The following is a 26812-nucleotide window of genomic DNA, read 5'->3' on the forward strand; positions in this document are numbered from 1 at the left end:
AAGCCTTCTGCTTCTAACGGTGTTAAAATGATTTTTCTAGCTGGTCAACTTTTCTCACAGGACGTGTTAGAAGGCAGTGTTCCGCCTCATTTTTCTCCCGCGATCGCCGCCGCCGTGGCCACCTCTTTGTCTGTCAGTGTACTCTTTATATCGGTTGTATGCACTTCCGGTTTAACAGGACGGGGTGGCCTTTTGTGCGGGCGGCCCGAGTTCGATCCCCAACTGTCAAATGCATTTTTTTTTTTTTTTTTTTTTCGACTTAAACTAAACTAAACATTTTTTAATTATTGGGCGGGCAGTAGATTGGCACCCATCAAAATTTCTTCAGGAATTTTCTGGTTATTATTATTCCACCGTTTTTTGTCCTTCAACTACTTCAGCATACTTTCAGCTATTTCAACAAATTTGGTATCAAAATGTTCAGCTCTTTCAGCACATTGCTGCTATTACTTCTGGTATTTCAAACTTTTCAACTTTTTAAGATATTAAGCTTTTTGTTCAACTTTTTTCCCCATTAAAAGTAATGGTAAATCTTCAAATCCTTTCAAATCCTTTCAAATCATTTCAAATCTTAACTACTTCAGCATACTTTCAGCTAGAGACACCATTCAAATTTTAAAATGTTCATAACACATTCAGCTATAACCAAGTGTTTCATCTTTTAAAAATATTCGGCCAATTTTGAAATATGACAGTTTAAAAAATATGAAAATTAAGTTCCTTCTTCGATTTTAGAGTGAGACATTCAGCAGTGCGAAAAGTTTCAACTTTTCAAACAAATTACTATAACTTTCATACAGTTTAACTGAGAGAAACAAATTATACCTTAAAATGTAGGAAAACATGTCCTCTTTAGCCAATGTAACTCCTAAAGAGCTCACATGGACAGATTTTGAACTATGAGCCTTTAAGCTTGAACAAAATCTCAAATTCTGACGAAATCTGCCATTTTTAAGTCCTCAAAATCAGCTTCAAGTGTTTTCAAACTGCTTCGATTTAAATATAGTTCACTCCACAGATGTAAAACTACTTTGCTAACTTCCTCTAAGCCTTCTGCTTCTAATGGTGTTAAAATTATTTTTCTAGCTGGTCAACTTTTCTCACAAAACGTATTTGAAGTCAGTGTTCGGCGTCATTTCTCTCCCGCGATCGGCGGGCGGCCGTGTCATCTCTCCATATATGTTGTGTGTGTTCAAACTGCTTCGATTTAAATATAGTTCACTCCACAGATGTAAAACTACTTTGCTAAGTTCCTCTAAGCCTTCTGCTTCTAACGGTATTAAAATTATTTTTGTAGCTGGTCAACTTTTGTCACAGGACGTGTTAGAAGACAGTCTGCGCCTCAGATTTGTCCCGCGGCTGCCGGAGCTTCGCTCTGTGTCTGTCTGTGTAGTCTTTATTTAGGTTATATGCACTTCTAGTTTAACAGAACGAAATGGCTTAATGGCAACACTAACGCCCTTTCGTGCGGGTGGTCCGGCTTCAATCCCCAGCATGTCAGATCAGATTTTTTTAATTTTTTTTTTTTTTATAACTATTTAAGCATACTTTCAGCCATTTCAACTGTTTCTAGCTTAAGTTTATCTTCAAATCCTTTCAAATCCTTTCAAATCCTTTCAAATCCTTTCAAATCTTAACTACTTCAGCATACTTTCAGCTAGAGACACCATTCAAATTTTAAAATGTTCAAATCTTTTAGCTTCTTAAGATTTTTTAGCAAGGTAATTCAGCTCATGCATTCTCACAGCTGTTTCGCAGGAACAGTTCTTTCTAGTTATTCTCCCGTTTCCGCCCTAAAGTTCGGCGCGCTACTAGTCTGGCAGCGATAGTCCCACCGACATAAAAAGCTCACCGTTAGGTGCGCATTGATCGGGAATAGTGTGCAATGACTTTTCTCTCTCATTAGTCAAAAGGAATTCCGGAAAAATGGGAAAACGTCGGAAAATTTAAACAGGGAATCCCCATCAAAAACTCAAAAAATGGCGATTTGGACCCTTAACGAGCTTGAAAAAGGCATTTTTAGAGGCCTTATAACTCAGCCATACAGCATCGTACAGACCTCATTCAAAGTTTGTAAGTGACACAAGACTCTCGGCTATAACTGAATCGAAGGGTTTGAATATATTCAATATGGCTTTGACACGACGGCAGTTTACGTTTGAGGGTGCAAAAATCTCAGATCTGGCGTCTCTCGCACTCAAGCCCTCAATCATTAATCACGGATTTGTCAAACAAAACTCTCTCATGTCTGAAATATCTGGCCGATCTGGACAAATTTTATCACAAAACGTAGGTATTTTTGTCCTCTTTCACACAATGTCACACTCATTGACCTCTGCCACACAGATTTATCACAAATTGCCTCTGAGCGCAAAGTTCCGTCCCTCAATCCCATTATAAATGGCTAAAATCCTAAAATCAGTGTTTAAATGTGATTTTAAAACTGCCATTTAAAACGAGCCCGAGGGGGTAGCCGAATAAAAATTACACCGCTGGATTCGGCCGTCCCTTGTGGCGCTCACGGTACAAAAATGATTCGGATACGAGCTTTACTTTTCGAGCTGTGACCGTTTGTTCGAGAAAGTAGGCTCAATTAAAAAAAGCTCCCTTTTTAACATGTAATAGTCTCTGTCATTTCATGCACCTGTCAGTTTGAGCAGGCACGTGTTAACGAGCGGTCTCCTAGCAACAAGTTTAACAGCCTGCTCAGGGCTGAGACAGAGACTGCTTAGGAGGAAAAATCCAAGATGGAGCCTTTCTGGAGCCATATTGTGCCTTCCAGATGCCTTATCTGCCTCTTTAAAGGGACAGTTCGTCTCTTTAAAGGGACAGTTCACCGCTTTAAAGGGACAGTTCGCCGTTTTAAAGGGACAGTTTGCCTCTTTAAAGGGACAGTTGGCCTCTTTAAAGGGACAGTTTGCCGCTTTAAAGGGCCAGTTCGCCTCTTTAAAGGGCCAGTTCGCCTCTTTAAAGGGACAGTTTGCCGCTTTAAAGGGCCAGTTCGCCTTTTTAAAGGTACAGAACGCTTCTTTAAAGGGACAGTTCACCGCTTTAAAGGGCCAGTTCGCCTCTTTAAAGGGACAGTTCGCCTCTTTAAAGGGACAGTTTGCCGCTTTAAAGGGCCAGTTCGCCTTTTTAAAGGTACAGAACGCTTCTTTAAAGGGACAGTTTACCGCTTTAAAGGGACAGTTCGCCGCTTTAAAGGAACAGTTTGCCGCTTTAAAGGACAGTTCGCCGCTTTAAAGGTACAGTTTGCAGCTTTAAAGGTACAGTTCGCAGCTTTAAAGGGATAGTTTGCCTCTTTGAAGGGACAGTTCGCCGCTTTAAAGGGTCAGTTCACCGCTTTAAAGGTACAGAACGCCTCTTTAAAGGGCCAGTTCGCCGCTTTAAAGGGACAGTTTGCCGCTTTAAAGGGCCAGTTTGCAGCTTTAAAGGTACAGTTCGCAGCTTTAAAGGGATAGTTTGCCTCTTTGAAGGTACAGAACGCTTCTTTAAAGGGCCAGTTCGCCTCTTTTAAGGGCCAGTTCGCCTTTTTAAAGGTACAGAACGCTTCTTTAAAGGGACAGTTTGCCGCTTTAAAGGGACAGTTTACCGCTTTAAAGGGACAGTTCGCCGCTTTAAAGGGACAGTTCGCCGCTTTAAAGGACAGTTCGCCGCTTTAAAGGTACAGTTCGCAGCTTTAAAGGGATAGTTTGCCTCTTTGAAGGCACAGTTCGCCGCTTTAAAGGGTCAGTTCACCGGTTTAAAGGGACAGTTCGCAGCTTTAAAGGGACAGTTCGCCGCTTTAAAGGTACAGTTCGCAGCTTTAAAGGTACAGAACGCCTCTTTAAAGGGACAGTTAACCGCTTTGAAGGGACAGTTCACCGCTTTAAAGGGACAGTTCGCCACTACAAATTCATCTAACATCTACAAACTATCTTCAGAAGACCTGTCTCAGAGAATTTTGGGTCTCGCAGAGACCCAAAATTCCATTAAAAAATCTATTAAAAAGCACTTAACGAGCCAAAAATGCTAAAAAAAAAATGCCCTGTTTTGGAGGCCTCAAAGCTCAGCCATACGACATCACAGAGACCTCATTCAAAGTTTATATGTGACAGGAGACTCTCAACTTTAAAGGGATTGTTCCAGGCATCTGCATCAGGATTAAAACTCATGGTTATAGGAGAGAAATAGAAGGCACTTTTGCCTAAATGCCAGAAACTGCCCTATTTTGGAGTAGCCATAACTCAGCCTTACGACATCGCAGAGACCTCATTCAAAGTTTATATATGACAGGAGACTCTCGACTTTAACTGAACTAAACATTTTTTAATTATTGGACGGGCAGTAGATTGGCACCCATCAAAATTTCTTTAGGACTTTTCTAGTTACTTATGTTATTGTTGTAAAATTGACTATCAGGATCTATACTATTTCCAAACTCATTTGCTTTATAATTTGTTGTATCTCCTATATTTAAATTTGTGTCCACATAATTTACATATAGTTAATTTATATTATCATTCATCGTATGCACAATTTCACTGTCATAAGTTTCTTCCAATATACTCAGAAAATCATTTTCATTTACAGCCATCTATTTTACATTACATTAAACTTAGCTGATGCTTTTTATCCAAAGTGACTTACAGCTATTTAGATACAGGGTATTGGTTACAGCCCCTAGAGCAATGTGGGGTTAGGTGCCTTGCTCAAGGGCACTTCAGCCATGGATAGAGGTGTAGGGAGAGGTAATGGTGGAGATTTGAACTTGCAACCCTCTGATCTTAAGTCCACCTCCCTAACCACTAGGCCACGGCTGCCCCGTTATTTGGTGTTACTTTTACAGCCATAACAATCATACATACATAAACAACATAAGACACTGTCCGTTAGTGTTTATTATCCATCACAAAATAATAGTAATTCCCATGTTGTCTTTACTCAAGGTTCCCAGAATAGTTTTCTTCAAGAATGAAAAACCAGTTATGTCCCAATCCAGAAGAGTCTTGACACTTAGACTCATTCTTCCCACCTTATTTCCACATATAATCCATTTACAGTCCATTTTGTTTACTTTGCCAGACTCAAACTTAATCTCTCCTTTCACGAAGGCACTCAAAATAAATACTAAGTTTAACATCTTCATCATCTGTACTGTTCAAGGTCTTGTCGTTCCCTTACCAGTATGACTTTGGACTGCTCAGGGGTGGACCCGATCAGCTGTATGAACACCTTGCAGTTTCGTGTCCATGTTGATTTGATCTTGTTATTTTTCTTCAAGATTCGGGCTTCTCGTGCAATTTCAGACGTTTTCTTAGTTAAGTGCTCATTCAAGTAAACTTCAGATCCTCTCAGTTTCTTGCCTTGCCGTAGTAACTCGACTTTGTGTTTCCTGCTCATAAGGCGTAGGATGATTGCAGGTTTAGCTTTATCTCTGCGCGGAAGCGTGTGGCAAGCTGAGATATTGTTTGCATCCAGGTGAATGTCCTTGCCTTTCAAAAACTGCAAAACTTGCCCCTCCAGCGTCAGTAGATCACCTGGCTCCGCGTCCTCACCAACATTTCTTCCCATGGCTACTGCTCTGGCGTAGGAGCGGGGTTTGATGTTGAGCCCGGTGATTATTACATCCTCTTTCCTTGAGTACTGTTCCAAGTCCTCTATCTTTCTTTCCAGGTCCAGGATTGTTTTGTCCTTTTCTCTGATTATGTGTTTCAATTCCTTTACCTCAACTATGAGGTCTGTCAGCTTCGTCAGCTGTTCGGTGACTCTGGCCATTTCCGCTGTCATCGACTTTGAGGCTAAATTATATGCTAAAAGGCCACAGAAAGAGCTAACCACTGGGCCTCAAACTCTGATAGTGGGTGACGGAGCTGTGAATAAGTTAAAATGTTTTTGCAGCAAGAAAAAGACCAAAACACTCTGTTTTAGTAACGACATGGTGTCTGATTTCTCAAAGAAGATCCTGGACATTGTTGCTGAGCATCCGACACTGAAATCTCTCATCGTACACACAGGAGCCCTTGATGTTGTGAAGCAACAATATGAGGTATTAAAACAAGACTTTATGGACCTGGTAAACAAAGTTCGATGCACAAGTACAGAGGTGTTTTTCAGTGGACCTCTACCAACAGTTTAGCGTGGAGATGAGAGATTCAGCAGACTGATGATGCTAAACAGATGGCTCAAAGACATGTGTGCTGCTCATTGAATTAACTTTATTGACAATTTCAACATCTTTTGGGGACGCAGGCACCTCTTTAAGGCAGATGGATTTCACCTTAACAAGTCAGGAGTTCACTTGCTAAGCTCCAACATTTTTTACTCTCTGCGTCACACACCAGCAGCCCCTATCAAGGACGAGACAGGACAAAACGATCCAAAACGACAGATAGGACAATGCTCTGGTGAGGGCGCTGAGACAAGGACTGACCATGGAGGACAGCAGATCCAGAAAGAACCTGCAACGTCATCATCCTCACCCCAAGATGAGGAGTCTTCACCAGCCCCAACAGCCCAACAAGTGGAGTCTTCACCAGCCCCGGCAGTCCAACAGGCGGAGTCTCCCCCAGCCCCAGTGGGAAACCCCCAGCCTTCACCTCCCCAGTGCCCCCCCGGCCCCCAACTCTCTCTCTCCCATATTCTCCCCCCTTAACATCCCATCTCATCCAGCCCCTCCCATTCCACCACATCCATCACGTTGGAAGCAACCCTCAAACAAAAGTCACCAAGCCAACAAACAAATTTCAGTTTTATCAATAAGTGTCGAAGTGGTAAGAAGGGCGGGGGAGTTGCTGCCATTTTTAAATCAGTCTTTCAGTGCAAAGAAATTTTACTTGGTGATTTTAGCTCTTTTGAATATCTCTGTTTTTTAGTAAAGGGGGATCCAAAAGTTATCTTCCTAATCATTTATAGACCACCAAGATACCCAGGAACTTTCTTTGATGAGTTTGCTGAACTGCTGTCAGTTATCTGCACTGACTATAACTTTTTTATCATAACTGGGGATTTTAACATTCACATGGACAATAACATGGACACTAATGCCAAAGAACTCTGCTCTCTACTTGACACTTTTGGCCTCCTTCAACATGTGAATGGACCCACACATACTCGAGGCCACACACTGGATCTGGTTATCTCTAAAGGTGTTGACATTTCTTCTGTTGATATCAAGGACTTGGCGCTCTCTGATCATTTCTGTGTGTTCTCTGACTTACAGTTAACTCCAAACATTCAGTTAACCCGTGTGTCTGTTAGAAAAAGGTACATAAATGAGAATACCAGTGCTAAATTTATGGAAGTTATAGCTATGTTATCAACTGCGAGTGCAGAGACAGTTGATGAACTCTTACGGTGCGTTCACACCGTAATCGTTTGCGCGACGTGATTACATACAAAGTCAATGCAAAGACGCAAATAGACGCGGATTCGAGCCGGCGGTGCGATGAGGCGCGAGTGAAAAGATGCGAATTCGCGCGAGTTCAAAAAATCCAACTTTGGCAAAATATTCGCGTCAGACACCCTATCAGCGTTGAGATTCTGGAGGACAGTGACGTGGAGACAGATGGACAGGCGCTCCACAGCTGAAATGGAGCGCCTGTAGGTGTCCTGCCGAGAGATCACGGCACCGATCCTCCCGAGCAGGTCATCAAACTGGGGCCTGGTGAGCCTGAAATACCGCTGGAAGCGGCCGTCATCCAGACGCAACTCCTGGAGAAGGCGGTGAAATTCTCCGAGCTGAGAGCACCACCGGATGATGTCACTTACCCAGACACGACGGCGTGTGCGTTTCCGACGAATCTCGGACTGCCACAGCAGGTACAAGGACGCGATGGTACTTATATCAGCCACGGTTGATGAGAGAATGAATGCGCCAAATAGCCCCTCGTTTTTTACTCGCGCGAATGAGGCGAGTAAATTCAATTACACCCGCGGCAACACTCGCGCGAGTAACGCGGTGCGAATGTGAACGCACCGTTAGATAACTTTAACTTGAAAATCTCAAATGTCATGGATACTGTTGCACCTGTTAAAAATAAGATGATCTTGAGCAGAAAGCGAACACCATGGAGAAACACTATGATGATAAAGGCCTTGAAAACAGAATGCAGGAAAGCAGAGCGTAAATGGAGAAAAACTAAACTTCAAATTCACCATGACCTCTACAAACAAAGCCTTTGTAATTTTAACCGCGGGTTACTCCGGGCTAGACAGCAACACTTATCTGAAATGATTAATAAGAACATCAACAACACTCGTGCTCTGTTTGCTATGGTTAATAAGCTGACAACCCCCCCAAAACAGATAGTTTCAGAACTCTGTTCCACAGAAAAATGCAGTGAATTTGCTTTCTTTTTCAATGAAAAAAATCAAATCTATAAGGCTAAATGTCAACATAAATCAGAAAAATAATAAAATGACGCAATCCTTAAAACCACCTAGGAACTACTTGGAGGAGCGGAGTTATTTCGTGACTATTAGAAGTAATCAATCTGATCGAGTGGCTATGACATGTGGAGTTCCTCAGGGGTCAGTTCTTGGACCCCTTCTCTTCACTCTATACATGCTGCCTCTGGGTCAAATTCTGAAGAACTCTAAGGTCAACTACCACAGCTATGCAGATGACACACAGATATATCTCGCACTGTCTCCAGATGACTGCAGTCCTATAGAGTCATTGTGCGACTGCTTAGAGCAAGTCAAAAAGTGGATGAACCAAAATTTCCTTCAGTTAAATCAAGAAAAAACTGAGGTCATTGTGTTTGGCATCAAAGAGAAAGAGGTTTGCTGTCAGTACACATCTTGAGTCACTTTCTCTAGAAACTAAAGACCAAGTCCGGAACCTCGGCGTGCTGATAGACTCAGACCTGACCTTCAACAATCATATCAAATCAGTCACTGATTCATGCTTTCATCTCCAACAGACTTGACTACTGTAACGGTCTTCTGACTGGACTCCCCCAAAAGAGTCTCAAACAGCTGCAGCTCATTCAGAACGCTGCAGCCCGAGTTTTAACCAGAACAAAGAGATCACATCACATCACCCCAGTTCTCAAGTCTTTACATTGGCTCCCGGTCAGATACAGAATAGATTTTAATGTTCTGCTACTCGTCTACAAATCACGGAATGGTTTAGGTCCAGAATACATGAATGACATGCTAGCAGAGTATAAACCCAGCAGAGCTCTGAGATCTGCTGACTCAGGTCAGATAGTGGAGCCCAGAGTTCAAACTAGACACGGTGAAGCAGCTTTTAGCTGTTATGCTGCACACAACTGGAACAAACTACCAGCAGAACTGAAATCAGCCCCAACTGTAAGCACTTTTAAATCCAGGTTAAAAACATTTCTCTTTTTGTGTGCTTATGGTTGAGTTCCTTTAAATAATTTTAAAGCATAATGCTATAAATCCTCTTAATTGTTTTATATTTTTATTTTTACCCCTCTTCTTTGATTGCTTTTATCTGTGTGTTTTAATTTTGATTCTATTTTTTTCTCTTTAAATTGCTTGTTTGTATGCTGCTTTATGCTGTTCTTTTAAATGCCTTGTCTTTATGTAAAGCACATTGAGTTGCCTGTGGTACGAAATGCGCTATATAAATAAAGATGCCTTGCCTCCCCTTGCCTTACTATCTAAAACCAGGATGAGGGCCCTTTATTGATTAAAGTTGTCCAACCCAAAGTTATATAAAAAAGAAAGGGCAGCTGGTTATGTGAGGCTAATTTCAATTAAATTAAATTCAGTCTGTTTATATAGCACCAAATCACAATAAATGTCATGGCACTAATAATACAGTCCAATTCAAGCCAATTAAAGTCAAATTCAATGTAAATTGTAATCATAATCCAATCAAATCCATCCATTTTCTATAACCCGCTTAATCCAACTGTCGGGTCGCAGGAGCCCATTCCAGCTGTTACTGGGTGACAGGCAGGGTACTCCCTGGACAGGCCGCCAGTCCATCACAGGGCCACACAGAGACAAACCAGACAAATGACCACACACGCTCACACTCACTCCTAAGGACAATTTTAGAGACACCAATTAACCTAACATGCATGTTTTTGTACAGTGGGAGGAAGCCGGAGTACCCAGAGAGAACCCACGCATACACGGGGAGAACATGCGAACTCCACACAGAAAGGCCTCAGCTGGGAGTTGAACCTGGAACCTTCTTGCTGTGAGGCGCTGGTGCTAACCACCACACCACCGTGCAGCCCCCAATTAAATCCAATTAATCAATTTAAAAATTAGTCCAATTCATTCAATTAAATGACTCCAGCCAATTCAAAAACAATTTCCTAGCTAAGGAAACCAACAGATTGCACCGAAACTTGTCTTCAGTCCAATCTCCCGTCCTGAGCGTGCCTGAGGCGACTGTGAAGATAAAAAAAGACTCCCTTTGAACAGGAAGAAACCTCTGGCAGAACCAGACTCAGGAAGGGTGGCCATCCGCCTCCACCAGCTGGGGTTTGAGAGGACAGAAAAGAGGGGACAACAAACACTGTAACACCATTCAAAGGATATCTGTTGGAACAGGGAAACACGAGTTAATGACCACAATAATGCCACATGTACATAATATCATTTGAGAAATTAAACGGAGGAAAAAGAGAGTAAAGTGAGGAAAGGTGTGACAGATGAGGCCCCCCAGCAGTCTAGGCCTATAGCAGCTTAACTATGGGATGTTTCAGGATCACCTGAGCCATCCCTAACTATAAGCTTTATCAAAAAGGAAAGTTTTAAGCCTGGTCTTAAAGGTGGAAAGGGTGTCTGCTTCCTGAAGCCAAACTGGCAGCTGGTTCCACAGAGAGGGGCCTGATAACTGAAGGCTCTGCCTCCCATTCTACTTTTAGAAACTCTGGGAACCACAAGTAAACCTGCAGTCTGAGAGCAAAGTGCTCTGTTGGGAAAATATCTAACAACAAAAAAAGATTTCTGATCAGCCTGTTGTTGTAAACCCTGCCATGGGCGAACATGTTGTAAGTACCAAGTGATTCCAAGTAAAGTTTAATAAGGGCTTTCATCCTGTTTGAAGATATTTTTGACAAGAAACCCCAACAGAACTTTATTGGATAAGCTGAAATTTACTGGGTTGCATTTGTTGGTGTAAAGATGGACTGTGGTAAAAACGTAAACAAACCTGCTTTGGATAACCTGTCCATACTTCTCTTGTGTCATAAAGCCACTCTTTCTGCAAAAACATTGATGAAATTTCATGTTTGTTCAACTTACTTTTAATGTAATGCTGAATGAATAGTAAAACTACAGGCACAAGGTCATTGATTCGAAAGTGTAACTACTCACATCGTGAAGTGCTGCGAATCCTCCAATGAACGCAGACAGGTAGAAGACAAACCTCCAACTGTTACCATTATGAAGGACGAAAAACTTAGTTATAAGTCTGTTGATTTGAACATTTTAACAATATCATCACAAAAATATATAAACATCTTGGGTTGGTCGGGGGCTGTCATGATCTATGGATGTTGTTGTTTTTTTTGTCTTTTGATTTCTTAGTTTTCCTAGCCAGCATCCACAGCAGAACCAGAACCAGGACCCTGGCCCAAGACACCACCACCACCACAGACAATGCTTGTGTACAGGTTCACATCAGAGTCTGCAGGAGATGCCCCGCCACAACTTGAACTGGAGCCCATCACTCCCCACCCTGTCTCCAACGAGGCCAAGATGGACACTCCTCACCCCTCTCTCACAGGAGGTCCAGAGAAACCTGCTTCAACGGGGGGCCCATATGGGTGCTACTCTGCTTCCTTTCTCTGAGGGCCCCCTGTGACATCACTCCTGCAGTTCCTGTCTCCGAATGGGCCCAGATGGGCCCAGACTGTTTTTGGGACATCTGGGAGCTGTCTCCTGAATTGCGGACACTGTCAGGATCCATGGGTTCTTGTGTTTTGGTTCTACTCTGATTTTGGCTTCTTACTTTTCCTGTGTTCGGTTTTTCCTTTTTGCTCAATTCTTTTTATTTCCTGCTTTAATTTGGTAGATCCTGATCTTTTGTTCACTTCCGTTAGTTTTACTGCTGCCTTCTCAAACCTGATTTCTGTTGCTGACAGCCTGTCGTTCACTTTGTAATTCATCCCTTAGTATATATTCTCCTGGTTTGCCTTTGCTCCTTTCCAGATCATTGTTGTTACCCTCTGATTCTACATTACATTACATTACGGTCATTTTGCAGACGCTTTTAACCAAAGCGACTTACAATAAGTGCGTTCAACATCGGTAGGCAAAAGAACTTCAGGTCACAAGAAATCAGAAGTGCATTTCCTTCCAAAACCAAACAGCTAAGAGCATAACTAGTGCTGGAGTAAGTGTGGTAAGTTAGGTACCTAGACAGATGGGAAGACAATTTAGAAAACAAAGACAATTTAGGAAACAATAAGTGCATAAGGAACTAGGACAGAGCAGGTGATGTCCTAAGAGGGCGGATCAGGGTAGTGTTTCCTGAAGAGGTGGGTTTTCAGCCTGCGGCAAAAGATGGGCAGCGACTCAGCTGTCCTGATATCAGTCGGGAGATCGTTCCACCATCGGGGTGCCAGAACAGAGAAAAGCCGTGACCGTGTCAATCGTGCGCAGGGACTCCTGAGTGACGGGGCAGCCAGGCGCCTGGTGGCCGCAGAGTGAAGTGGTCAGGCGGGGGTGTAGGCTTGCCATTTAATTTCTCAAATGATATTATGTACATGTGACATTATTGTGGTCATTAACTTGTGTTTCCCTGTTCCATCGGGTATCCTTTGAATGGTGTTTTTTTTTTTTTTTTTTTTTCATATTTTATTTAACCAGGTGAACCCCATTGAGATCGAAATCTCATTTTCAAGGGGGACCTGGGCAGTAATCTGCAGGACATATCAACCTGGTTACAAAAATTAAAATTAATACATACATATACACAGAGATAAAACAGTATAAAACAATTTAAAAACAATGACATTCATGACAATGAATGTTTAAAAGAATCTCGTTGCCTGTTTTTTTAGAATCGCTCGAAATAAATCGAGTGAAATCCATTCAGTCATCTTGATTTCAGACTGTAGCTGATTCCAGACAGTGGGAGCCATCACACTGAAAGCTTGCTTCCCTTTCTCAGTTCGGAAGCGTGGAACATGCAAACGAAAGATGTTATTGGAACGTAAAGAATGGGAATTAACAGATCTAGTTAAAAGAGAGTGTAAGTATGCTGGTGCCAACCCAAGCAGAGATTTGTAAATCAGGATCAACAAATGATTGTTTCTCCGTACACTTAGAGGAGGCCATTCAGCTTTAGCATACAAATCACAATGATGTGTGAGACGTCTACAACCGGTTACAAATCTTAAAGCACAATGATAAACAGTATTTAAAGATTGAAGACATTTGGTCGAAGCATTCATATATAAAACATCGCCGTAGTCCAGGAGCGGCAGAAATGTTGCAGCTACCAATTTACTTCTAGCTTTAAGAGAAAAACAGGACCCATTTCGGTAATAAAACCCAATCTTCATCTTCAGTGTACGACACAAATTTGCTATATGACTTTTAAAAGAAAGCTCTTTATCTAAAATAAAGCCAAGATATTTATAATTACTGACAAACTCAATTTGTGTTCCTGCTGTAGTGGTGAGCAATGGGGGAACATCTGTTATTTTTTTAGAATGTGAAAAAAACATTGCTTTTGTTTTTTCCACATTCAGGACCAACTTCAGCGTTTGTAAGCGGGTTTGAACTACATTAAATGCAGACTGCAAATACTGAATTGCCTGTGCCAGTGATGTAGCATAGCAGTAAATTACCAAGTCGTCGGCATAAAAATGATAAAAAGCATTTGACAGATTTTCACACAAGTTATTTATATAAATAGAGAATAAAAGTGGCCCAAGAACTGAGCCCTGTGGGACACCATTTAAAATCGTACAAATAGAAGAATTGAAGCCGCCCAGTTGAACTTTCTGGGTTCTATTTGACAGGTAATCAGCAACCCACATGATAGCTTGATGTGAGAGCCCGATTTTGTGTAAAATATCAATTAAAAGCGTGTGATTTACTGTGTCAAATGCCTTTGATAAATCAATAAATAGAGCGACGCAATGCTTTTTGTTATCAAGAGCCTGAATTAAGTCATTTATAACCTTTAAAGTGGCAGTAACAGTACTATGTTTTTTTCCGAAATCCAGATTGTGCAGTTTGTAAAACACAATTGCAATCTAAAAAAGTCTTTAATTGATCTGCAACTAATTTCTCAAGAATTTTAGCAAGGATACACAGTTTAGAAATTGGTCTGTAATTGTTTGCCTGTGATGATTCTCCACCTTTAAATAGAGGCACAACAAATGCTGATTTCCAGACATTAGGGATTTTATTTGAGTTTAGACTTAAATTATAAATATGAGACAATGGCTCCGCTATAAATTCAGCAGCTAATTTTAGAAAAAAAGGATCCAGATTGTCTGGCCCTGCTGATTTCTTTATGTCTAAATTTTTCAATTCTCTGAGAACCTCGGCTGCACAAATAGGGGAAAAATCGAAAGTGGTGACGTTACAATGATTTTTCAAAAACTGTTCATCAGTATTTATATTCACACCAGATGAATTTAAATCATCGAATAGAGAACCAACAGAGATAAAATGATCATTAAAATAATTTAAAATTGCTAATTTATCAGACACCATTTTACTTTTGTCCCAAACAAAATTTGGAAAATCACTCTGAGGCGCTTGTTCAGTAGCCAATTTCACTGTTTTCCAAAATTTCTTTGGATCATTTAAATTTTTTGTCATTTCTGCAAGAAAATAGTTTGACTTTGCTTTCTTAACTAATGATGTACACCTATTCCGCAATTTCCTGAAACAGAGCCAGCTCTCCTCAGTATTGTATTTCCTTGCTGTAGCCCAAGCTGCATTTCTTTGTTTAAGGAGTGCCCCAATATCTGGGGAAAACCATGGATTATTTTGTCCCTTCACCCTGATTTTACGTATGGGAGCATGTTTATTTATTAGTCTTAAAAACTCTTCATAGAAATACTGCCAGGCAAGGTCAACATTGTCAAAAAGAGAGATTCTATTCCAGTTAAAAAATTGCAAGTCATGAACAAAAGCTTGATCATTTAAGCGTTTTAAATCTCTTATGGTTAAGATACGTGGTTTAGGTTTAGGTAACTTGAGATTTCTAACTGTGCCTACAGCACAATGATCACTAAGGTCATTTGCAAAAACTCCTATTCCTGTATATTTATGCGGAGCATTTGTCATAATTAAATCAAGAAGTGATGAATTTTGAGGGCATTTGTTGTTAAGTCGGGTGGGATAATTTATTAACTGGGTAATATTTAAAGAGTCACAGACAGTTTTTAGGCTATCTGAGGATGCTTTCAACCAGTCTAGATTTAAATCTCCTAACAACACAAATTCATTTTTGTTTAGGTCAATTAAATATTTGGACAAATTTGGCAGTGCATCACTGACAGCAGAAGGTGGTCGATAACACCCTATAACTGTGATATGCTGGTCCTTAGCAAATTCAATTTTCAAGGCTAGTAATTCGAATTGTTTAGGAATGGATACAGACGATATAAGTGTAACATGGAAGTTATTCCTTACATAGATGGCAACACCACCACCTTTCCCAACTCGATCACAACGAAAAATATTATAACCTTCCAAGGAAATATTTTTATTTGTAATGGAATTTTTTAGCCATGTTTCAGACAAGACTAAAATATCCGTATTAGTAGTCTCAATCCAGATTTTAACCAGGTCTATCTTAGGCAATAAACTGCGAGTGTTAATATGTATTATACCAAGACCTGTTCTGGTTTTGAATTCCTCTGGTGTGTTAATGTTGTTTGTAATTGGACCTGGGTTCGGTTGTACATTACCTGATATTAAAAGTAAAAGTAGAATAAGTCTTTTCCCTTTACCATTTGTATTTGATCCTAATCCAATTTTCCTTGCCTGAGCAAGATGTGAAAGAGATGATTCATTTAACACAAACCAGCTCCTTAGGACAGACAAGCACATTAAACGAACTAAATTTTCAATTGGTTTTTGGTTAAAATAGTGCCAGTAAATAATAAAATCTGAAAGGGTGCAAATTGTCTCGTTGAGGGTCACAGGTCTGGAGCAATTCCCAAAGGAGTAAGCCAAGTTGTTGCATGAGCCCTCTGAAGACCCCAGTACACTTTCAAAGGTGCAAACACCCAAGAACAATATCAGAGCGAGTCTCATTGTACTTATCTGACCATGAGTCATGTCCTCTTTTCACTTTTCTTGGAGTTCAGGAAAGTCGTGACAACGTAGCAAGCTAGGATGGTGTCCAGCAGGCAAAGATGATAGTTAGCATACAGAGCCAATGTCCAACAGGCAAAATGGCAGCTTGTAATGGAAAGTCAGCAGTGGCCTGTAGGCACAGACGGTGGTTAGAAGGCAGAAGTGGAGGCTCGCAAGCAGAGATGGAGGTCAATAGGCAAAGATAATAGCTAGCAGGCGGCGACGATAGCTGTGCAGATGAAGCTGGGGTTTCCGCCGTGGATCAAGTCGTCGTTGTCGGGCAGGATGAACTGCTGTCTTTACCGTTAGCCGACGAGCTAACGTCGCCGAGCAGGATAATCCGTCGGCGCGTAAATGACTTTCTTCTTCAGCTATTTGGTACGTTCTAAAAGTCGTTGTGTTCTTTGTTTTTGAGCTGCCATGTAGCTTTTCTTTTAATTGAGGCCTCCTTTATCTGGATGAGATTTTTTATCTAAACTGAGGCAAAAGCGCCCTCTTGTGGTCACGGGAGCTTCTCAAAATTACAGTGCCCCCCACCTTTCTGTCTTCTCAAACCCCAGCTGGTCGAGGCGGATGGCCACCCTTCCTGGTTCTGGTTCTGCCAGAGGTTTATTCCTGTTCAAAGGGAGTCGTTTCTCTCCACAGTCGCCTCAGGCACGCTCAGGACGGGAGATTGGACTGAAGACAAGTTTCGGTGCAATCTGTTGGTTTCCTTAGCTAGGAAACTGTTTTTGAATTGGCTCTATATGAATAAATTGGATTATTTTATAAATAATTATGATTACAATGAATTGAATTCCAATTGGCTTGAATTGGACTTTATTATTTAAGTGCCTTGAGATGACATTTGTTGTATTTGGTGCTATATAAATAGAAATGAACTGAATTGAATTGAAATTACTTGCCCAGTAGTATCACTGGAAATGAGGTAAGGCTATCCCGCCCATTGATTTGGGTCTTTGTAAAAATTCCTTACGGATACGAGGTGGTTTCTTATTCCAAATGAAGTCAGAGATGATCTTATTAAGATGTGAAAAAAAGATTTTTTGATAAAGATTGGTATAGTTTGGAACAGATATAAGAATTTGGGTAATATGTTAATTTCTATTAGGTTAATTCTGACAGCTAATGAGATGGGAAGAGAAGACCATTTGTCAAAGGCCATCTTGGTGCGCTCTAAAAGAGAAGTAAAATTAAGTTTAAAGAGGTCTGAGATTTACCGAGTTACAACTATACCCAAGTAGGTGAATTTATCAGTAGTCACCTTAAAAGGGCAGGAATTAAAAGAGAGTGATTGTGCAGCAGAGTTGACAGGAAAAAGCTCACTTTTTGATATGTTGATCTTATACCCAGAAAGCTCTGTAAAACGATCGAGTGTAGTCATAATGCGCGGTAAAGTATTCTGGGGATCACTAATATATAACAATAAATCATCAGCAAATACTGATAACTTATGTTCTTTTCCTCTCCTTAATATGCCACGAATCTCAGGTGAGGCAAACAGTGCTGCTGCAAGAGGCTCGATGGCTATCGCGAATGAAAGGGGTGACATTGGGCATCCCTGCCTTGTGCCACAATGCAACAGGAAATATTGGGAGTCCTTATTATTAGTGCGTACTGACGACATTGGAGATTGGAGAAGGCGGTGAGCTAAGATCTTGGCTAACAATTTGCAGTCCAAGTTCAGGAGTGATATCAGATGGTAAGACCCACAACTGAGGGGATCCCTACCCTTTTTCAATATAACTGAGATAGAAGCCTGAGAGAACATAGATGGAAGTTGGCCCCTGACAAAGGACTCCTCAAAAAGAATGAGTAAAATTGGCAGCAACTTATCTCCAAATCTCTTAAAGAATTCGACCATGAAATCATCAGGTCCCGGAGCTTTAGCATTCTGCATACTGTAAAGAGCTGATCTCGTATCCTCCAGAGACAGAGGTTCTTCCAATTGCTCCACAAATTATTCACTTATTTGAGGAAAATCTATGCTCTGAGAAAGTGACTCCAGCCTAGAAGGGTCGTGGATGTATAGGGAGGAATAAAATACTTTAAACTCATTATTTATCTCCTGCTCGTCATTCGAGATTCGGATACTTGTGATCAGGGTTAGAGGCTGTGAACTGCCTAATCTGTTGAGCAAGAGTCTTGACTGCCTTATCTGAGTGTTCATACAGATTATAGCGAGACTGAAGCAATCGCTGCTCTGTATAATGGGTGGTCATCAAGTCTGCTTTAAAAGTTTAGGGGTGGGAACAGTTGAATATTTACAGTCCAACTGATGAATTTGGTCTGTGAGATCTTTAAGGCGCTGCTTTCTATTCCTGCCCTCCCAGGTGGTGTATGAAATAATCTCTCCTCTTAAAAAACTTGACATGAAAAAAATCTATTTCTAAGTTTATATGGTTAACGAACCCTTCATTAGTGAGTGAAGTAACTTTCTTAGGAAAGGATATTTGCAAAACTACAGGCCCATGATCAGAAATGACAAAACTTTCATACCTGCAATCCCTGATCGAGGTCAGCAACTGATTATCAATAAAGAAACATAAATGCATGAGTAGCAATGATACACAGGGGAGGAAAATGAATAATGAATTAGATCAGTCGCTGATCTTGTTGTATTGTAAGGAGTGCTGGAGGAGCGGTCTAATACTGGATGTAATACACAATTAAAGTCACCCCTAGAATAAGCCTGTGTGTGTTTAAGTTGGGCAATGAGGATAAAAAAGTCTTCAGAAATTGTGCATCAACTCCATTTGGCGCATAAACATTAGCCAAAATTATAGGTATATTATACAGGGTCCCTGTGACCACAACATACCTCCCTCGGTGGTCTGCAGTAACAGTTTGCAAAATAAAAGGAGTATTTTTATTAACAAAAATTGCAGCTCCTCTAGACTTGTTTTGATAATTAGAGTGGTATAATTGCCCCACCCACCTTTTGCGTAATCTGTTATGATCAGCGAACGTGAGGTGGGTTTCTTGGAAGAAAGCGATATTAACATCAAGACTTCTCAAATGGGACTCTATTATGGTTGATGATCTGATTAACTCCAGTGGTGTTCCAACTAATACAGTTCACAGTAACATCATCATCATTACTCCTGGTCAGCGCTGAATTAACCATAATCAGAGGCAGACAGGGAATTGACCGCTGTTAAAGCATCCACAGGATTTCGCTGCCACTGCCACACATTCATTAATACAAAATAACAAATTACTAATACAGACAAAAAAGCATTATGCCCCCTTCCCTAAATCACCTCTCCCCAAACGAGAGGTAAGAAGCCCCATACACACTTGGTACTCTTCCGTTGGGCTTCCATACACAGAGACTAAACAGTGACAACAAAAAGACATACACTGCTCCTTAAAGTGTATATGTTCAGTAGTCACAACTAAGGAAAAATTAAAATCCCTGCCTTCAGCATCCAGATATAGACATGGAGAACCACTCGTGATAAAAGAAAACTAAATATATAAACAAAGAAAATATTGTGGTCTCCTAGAAGCGCGGAAAACACAAGGTTATGAGCTGCATATAAAAATGTAAACCAATGAACGTATGAACATACTGGTACTGTACCTCACCTGAGCCTAGAATAAAAAAGATAATAATAAAATTATTAAATTTTTTTTTTTTAAAAACTCAAGGAAAATATATGAGTCCAACTCTTGATGTGCGTAATTGTACATCCAAGTACGACCCATACCAGAAAATAAGTAAGTGTCTTTCTGCTTTCCTCAGTAGAAACAGGTCTATAGAAAATAAATGAGGGACTGGCCTTAACTCGAGTCAAAGAAGGACATAAATGGATAATGATTATAAAAATAATTAAAAAAAAATAAAAATTTATTTTAAATTTAAACTTATGTCTGCCTGTCTGAGCTTGGCCTTGACCGGGTTAAAAGCTGCTCTGTGGCGGCTAAGCTCAGCGCTCATATCCGGGAATATGTGGACCCTCTCCTCTCTGACTTTAAGTTGCCGTCTCGGTCTGTGTGGAGCTCAAAGATTCCGTTTCAGCTCTGAACTCTGTTTTTAGAGAAGCGATGTCAGCCTTTGTGTACTGTCGCGGAGCCTCAAGGTCTTGCTTGATTTCAGCACGAAAAGTCACCATCTCCTTTTTGATTGTATCACCCAGTAGTTGACGAGAAGTATCCATCTCAGCTTTAAGTAGCTGGAAAAGAGCGTACTCCTCGGGTTGCTGCGTCGAAGATGGGGTCCGGGTGGGGGGTGGTGGTAGCGCTAGCCTTAGCCATGAGCGTTTGCGCTGCTGCCTTGTGTGTTTTATTCGCCATAACACACACAAGTGGTTCTACAATATATGCGCCGCAGAGTTATGCCTCCAAAATGTTAAAATGTCGTTTCCTACTCAAAGTAATAAGTTCAAATATACGGAGCGTGTCAGACTTGAGGTTACTCCTTGTCGGGTGCAAACCGGATGTTGACTCTGTCTGTTATTTTAGAAATTTTTTCCTGTTTTACCTGTTTTATTTATTTGAGCTATTCATATAAGTTGACTCAGAGAAAGCATCCTCCTGTTTTCCTGATATTCTATTTTTTGCTTTTGTTAAAAGATGTCTTTCAGTCTATCAGTCCCTCTGTGCTCACTATGACCAACATTTCATTGGTGTCTGGTCAAGGTTCGGTTTGTTTCAAGAGCGCTGTCATCCAGAAACATCTTGATGCAAACTCATGCAGGAAAATGTTTCACTGATGTTGGACTAGACCTCTGCCTTTGACATTGTTGACCATCACATTATACTCGACAGGCTAAGATACTGGAAGAGTGTATTGGGGTCGACTTTAGAGTGGTTCACATCTATCAGAATGATCATTTTCTGTAGCTGCTTCTTAGTACAGGTCTTCTTCCACTTCTCTTGCCTATGGTGTGCTACAAGGTTCTGTTTTGGGTTTCTTTATTGTTCCTGTTATATCTGCTCCCTCTTCAGCACATTTTGAGCACTTTTGAGGACATATCCTATCGCTACTATGCAGATTACATATTTCTTTTAAGCCCCAAGATGTTTATAGGCAACAGATCTTGTATAGGTGCCGAGACTCTAAAAAAGGTTGGATGTCTGACAACTTTCTCCAACTTAATAAAGACAAAATAGAAGTCCTTGATGGTGAAACTCGGGTTCCCCTTGCTTCTTTTGCTAAATCTTCTATCAGGAACCTTGGGGTAAGTTTCACCTTGGCTGCTCATGTCAAATCTCTGTTTCGCTCTTGTTTTTCACTACTTAAGAAATATTGTAAACTCAAGTTCAATTGTGTCCCATTCTGAACTGGAAACTGGTTATTCATGCATTTATTTAATCCTGTCTGGATTATTATAATTATTTGCTCTCATGCGTTGTCTGCAGGTTGCAGAACGCGGCTGCAAGGCTTCTAACTAAGTCCTCTAAGTCCTCACATGTCACACTGTTGATAATTAAACTGCACTGGCTCCCCATCAACTTTCCCATCCGTATGTCCCCAGCTGCATTTTATTGTAAAGCTTTGTGATATTTATCAAGGTGCTATATAAATAAACTTTTGCTCACTTACGGACTGACTTTAAGTTCATACTGATCAAACTTGCCTGTATGTATGTTACAGAGAGATACAGAAACAGCTTACATTAGCCATGATATTGCTGTAAATATGTGCAGGAACTTCCTGCATTATAACTTCTGAAATTATATGCGACACCCACAATCCTATGCTGAATTTACTGCGCTCCACTTCCAAAGTCAATCATGTCAATGTGTTGAGCAACACAAGAACAAATCTGCGCTGCATGAGCTAGTCGTGGTACATGGTCGGGTGTGCCCTCAGTGTGCTCATTGCTCTGAAGTAAGAAGAATATCAACTTGAGCACATAGATCTGTGACAATAGTTAATGCGTCCAATTGGAGGGAATCTGGTAGCGCTCGACAAATCTCCTGCGTCAGGATTAGATTACAGATTACAAGACAATGAGCCTTGTGCAAGAACATTTTCGTATTTTTCTTTTTTTTTTTTTTTTTTAAATTGTATGTTTATTTGGAATGGACATGGGAATACATCTGCATGACTTCACTAGTCAAGTTAAACATATATGACATTCCAGTTTTTCTTGTTTTAAATCCAGAACATGAGTTACATCATTCAGCAGGGCATATGAGTCCATGGAGTGAACAGTCTCAAATCGTGGGTCAGACTTTGATTGTCCCTTGCAGAACCCATTCTCCTTTGATAACATAGAGACCTGCACAAGAGTGACATCAGTGGAAACACAGTTAACCGTTTAAAGCCCGTGTCGATAAATTGTCCAAGATAAGTAGAGCCAGGGGAGGTTCACAAGTTCACTTATAGAGAATTCTGATATAACTTAACGGAAGGAAGAACAGTTACAGAACGATGTGCAAAAAAACAAACACAAAAAAACAAAACATGAAGGAGGGGTTCCCGGCCGCTGCTGTCTTAGAGATAAACATCGATAATCAGTCACAGATAAAATGAGTAAATTACAAAGCAATATTACCAGTGAGATCAAAAGAAGTCTGCTCTCGTGGGTGTTGTGAATGAAATCCAGTTGTTCCAGATTTGATAAAATTTGTCCTTTTGGAGTCTTATTTGGTAGGTCAGTTTTTCCATCCTAAATATCGAGTAATTCCAAACCAGTCATCTAAGGTAGGCTGAGTCGGGCTTAACCATCTTCTTGTAATTGTTTTCTTACTTGCCACCAAGAGTATTTGTAGCAGCTTTATCTCTCTCCTACTTTTCAAAAAAGGAACGTGACCCAGATATAGGACATCAAACCTCAGGGGTATTTGAATGTTAAAGACTGTGCTTAAAGAAGCCTGGACATCCCTCCAGAAGACTTTTACCTTGGGACAATCCCAGAATATGTGGTAGTGGTTAGCAGCAGTCGAGCCACACAGCCTCCAACATGGTATAGGTACACCTTAATATCTCTCCTGATACGGTGTCTTGAAATATCTAATAATATTCTTCCAGCAATGCTCTCTCCAATCCATGGAGCTGGATGTTGTCCACTGGAAGGACCAGATGTTGCCCGAAGCCTCCTCAGAAATCACAATCCCCGATTCCCTTTCCCATTTATCTTTAGTGTAAAGAGTGTTATTACTATTATCATTGGAAAGAGCTGTGTACAGTCTTGAAATGGATTTAGAAGGGATCGTGGTCCTGGCATTTTTCAGAATGTGGTAGAATTCTGATTCGGCATCTGAAAAACCAGTTAGTTTACATTCATGGTCAATATAAGAGCGTAACTGCAGGTATCTATGGAATTCGTTCCATGCTAAGCCATGCTTGTCCCGCAGGGCATCAAAGCTGCACACAATGTTTCTTTGAGTAAGTGAAATGAGTGTTGTAAGACCATACATTGTCCATGATTTAAAGCTGGGGTCGAGTCTGTTGGGAATAAAATCTGAGTCATAAGCAAACCATCTGAACTTTCTCAACATTTTATGTATCCCGCAAATATTAATCACCTTCTGCCAGACTTGGAGTGTGTGGGTCAACCAGGGGTTCCCCAACTTTTCTAGATGACATATCAAACCCTTATCCGCTATTACGGCTTGGATGGGGAATTGAGTTGATAGATTGGATTCCAGCTCCTTCCATTTGGCTATATATGTTTCGTTACACCAGTATAGAAGGGGGGTTATTTGTGCAGCATAGTAGTAGTTCCTTAGGCAGGGGAGACCCAACCCTCCACTTTCCTTAGCGAGTTGAAGGGTGGTATATTTTATCCTTGGTTTCTGTCCCTGCCAGATAAATCTGGAGATCCATTTGTCCCACTCCCTAAACTGATTTTCACTCACTTCTATAGGCAAGTTCCTGAAAAGGTAAAGGAGACGTGATAGCATATTCATCTTGACTGCACTTATTCTGGCGCTAAGGTTCAGGAAGGGGACCAGATTCCATCTATGTAAATCAGCTTTTATACTTGAAGATATTGGCTCATAGTTTGCCTGGAAGAACCCCGAGAGGTCCCTGGTCAGGTGTATCCCTAAGTATTTGATTTTCTCATTTCCCCAATTTACCTTAAATTCTTTACGAGTCACAGTGGCTGTATAGTTAAGAGTCATCACCTGGGTTTTTGAGATGTTGACTTTGTAGCCAGAAAGCTTGCCAAAATCGATCAAAGTGGACATCAATTCACTGAATGATTTCTCTGGATCCCCCAGGCAGACCAGCACATCATCAGCAAACATTGCTACTTCATGTTCTACTCCTGACAGTGTGATACCCTTAATGTTTTGATTTTGTCTTATTAATTGATCTAATGCTTCTATAAATAAATTGAATAGGAGGGGGGAAATTGTGCAGCCCTGTCTACATCCACGGTTCAGAATAAAGGCCTTGGATAGATCACCATTGACCTTGATACAGGCTGAGGGTCTGTCATAAAGGGCCTGAATTATTCTGATAAATTTATCCTGAAATCCAAACTTCCCCAGCACCTTGTACAAGAATGCCCATCTGACAGAGTCAAACGCTTTCTCAGCATCTAGACTCCCTATAATTGCTTGAGTTTTGTCTTTTTGTATTTGTCCGAGGATGTGTAATATTCTTCTGATGTTATCTGTTGTTTGTCTGTGATGAATAAAACCAGTCTGGTCTAAGTTAATGAGGTCAAGCAACACATTCTCCAATCTGCGGGCCAGGATAGAGGTGAATAATTTATAATCTAAATTGGGACACTAATTGGTCGATAATTCCCGTCTGTCTTTCCCCTCTTTCGGGATAACTGAAATAGTGGCCTCCCTCCAAGAGGGCGGGATTTCTCCCTGCTGTAGGACGTGGTTGAATGTCTTCAGCAATAGTGGGGCTAGTTCTGTCCTTAGGATGCGGTACCATTGTGAATTGTACCCGTCCGGCCCAACTGCCTTTCCTGATTTTAGTCTGGTGATAGCTGCATTAATTTCCTCTGTTGAAATCAGTTTTATTAAATTCTCATTTTTAAGATCTGAAAGTGAGGGCAAGTCAAGATGGTCGAGAAAGGCATCAAAGCAATCCCCCCCCAGAGGCAGCAGGTTGTGAGTATAGGTCCCTATAGAAGACCTCGAAACATTCCTGGATCTTCTCCAATTTGGTTTCCAGAGTATTAGTTTTAGGATTCTTAATTTTGTAGATAGAACTTTCCTCCCGTTGCTTCCGTAGTTTGTATGCCAGGTATTTTGCTGATTTCCCTCCTATCTCGTAATATTTATGCCTTAGGAAGGTTAGATTCTTCTGAACCTTCTGAGTGTAAATATCATTGATTTCTCCCTGTAGTTTCCTAATTTCCTCCTTTATAGTAGGGTTTGGGTTGTTGATATCTTCCTGTTGTTTCAGCTTTAACCTCATCTGTAGATCAGCTAGTTTTTGCCCTTTAGTTCTTTTTAGATGGGAAGTAATAGAGATTAATTTACCTCTCATTACCGCTTTAAGCGTATCCCATAGGATAATTGCTGATACCTCTTCTGTGTCATTAATTTCTAGAAATTCTTTTATGTCTTCTTTTATATTAGAGACTATGGTAGGGTTATTGAATATATATGAATTAAATTTCCACAGAGTATTTAGTTTTTTCCTCGCCACCTGCAGAGACATAGAGACAGGACTGTGGTCGGATAAGTCTCTCGTTAGTATGTCACAGTCTTTAATATTAAATCTGTCCACATTAAACATAAAGAAATAGTCCAGCCTAGCATAGACTTTAAATGAACCAGAGTAGTGTGTCTAATCTCTGCTAGATGGATATAGCCAAGGGCGTAATTTTGGGTAGGGACGCTAGGGTCACGTCCCTACCAATATTCAGCCCCCTACTCAGGGTCTCCGCAGATCCTTAAAAAGTATTAAAAAGTCTTAAATAAAAAATACTTTTTTTAAGGTCTTAAAATGTCTTAAATTCCGCCGATTTTCGAAGAGTGGCATTAAATTTCATCTGGGCGAGGCGAAAGAAAGATATGTCTGGAGAGACGATTTTCTATCGCTCTGTGCACAATAATGGCGACTGCTGACGTTTTGTGTGTGCGCCAGTACTTCCGGTGAAAACTTCCGGTGATTTGACAGCTAGCGCGTCAGGTTAGGGCCAGTGGCCGTAAACAAAGGTTAACTTATAGCCGAGAAGAAAGATGATAATATAACGTAGCTAAAAAGACTAGCTTTCTTCAGTAGCCTAATGCTTACCGATTTAGCAAGCCTAGCAGCCTCATTGCTAATGCTAGCCGCAGTAACGTTACCAAACATACCCGACGTCAAGGAGTTGGCTGAGCAGGGGCAAGATTATTTGGCTGGCAGAGTTAACTTCATAATGGGTGAGTGCAGGTTTCATTCACTTGTTTTCATTCTTTCACAGGATTGATTCACTTCATTGGTTTATCCGATTGCTGGCCGCCGAGCCATTATGTGTCTGGATTTGTGTAGGTTACTGATCATGGTTGTTAGCAGTCGATAGTCAGGTTGTGTGATGTGTGTGTGAGTACATTTTTTCTATGGGTACATGCCATTGACTGTATGAGCGGTCTGTGCTAGTTTTTATTTATTTGATTAGATTGCAGACACTTGTCGTGTGGTTTATGCAATGCA

General features: G+C 40.8%; 1 protein-coding gene across 1 annotated transcript in view; it reads right to left on the reverse strand.

Annotated features, from left to right (window-relative positions):
* cers3a (ceramide synthase 3a) overlaps positions 1 to 26812 on the reverse strand; it is a 114369-nt gene that overhangs the window by 32982 nt on the left and 54575 nt on the right. The window contains exons 5-6 of the mRNA XM_075459957.1: positions 11290 to 11347; positions 11126 to 11176 (exon numbers count right to left, since the gene is read on the reverse strand). Of these exons, the coding sequence (XP_075316072.1) occupies positions 11126 to 11176; positions 11290 to 11347 (109 nt within the window). The remainder of the gene's footprint in view (positions 1 to 11125; positions 11177 to 11289; positions 11348 to 26812) is intronic.

Source organism: Odontesthes bonariensis, chromosome 1, assembly GCF_027942865.1.
Source record: "Odontesthes bonariensis isolate fOdoBon6 chromosome 1, fOdoBon6.hap1, whole genome shotgun sequence".
In the NCBI taxonomy this organism is placed as follows: Eukaryota; Metazoa; Chordata; class Actinopteri; order Atheriniformes; family Atherinopsidae; genus Odontesthes; species Odontesthes bonariensis.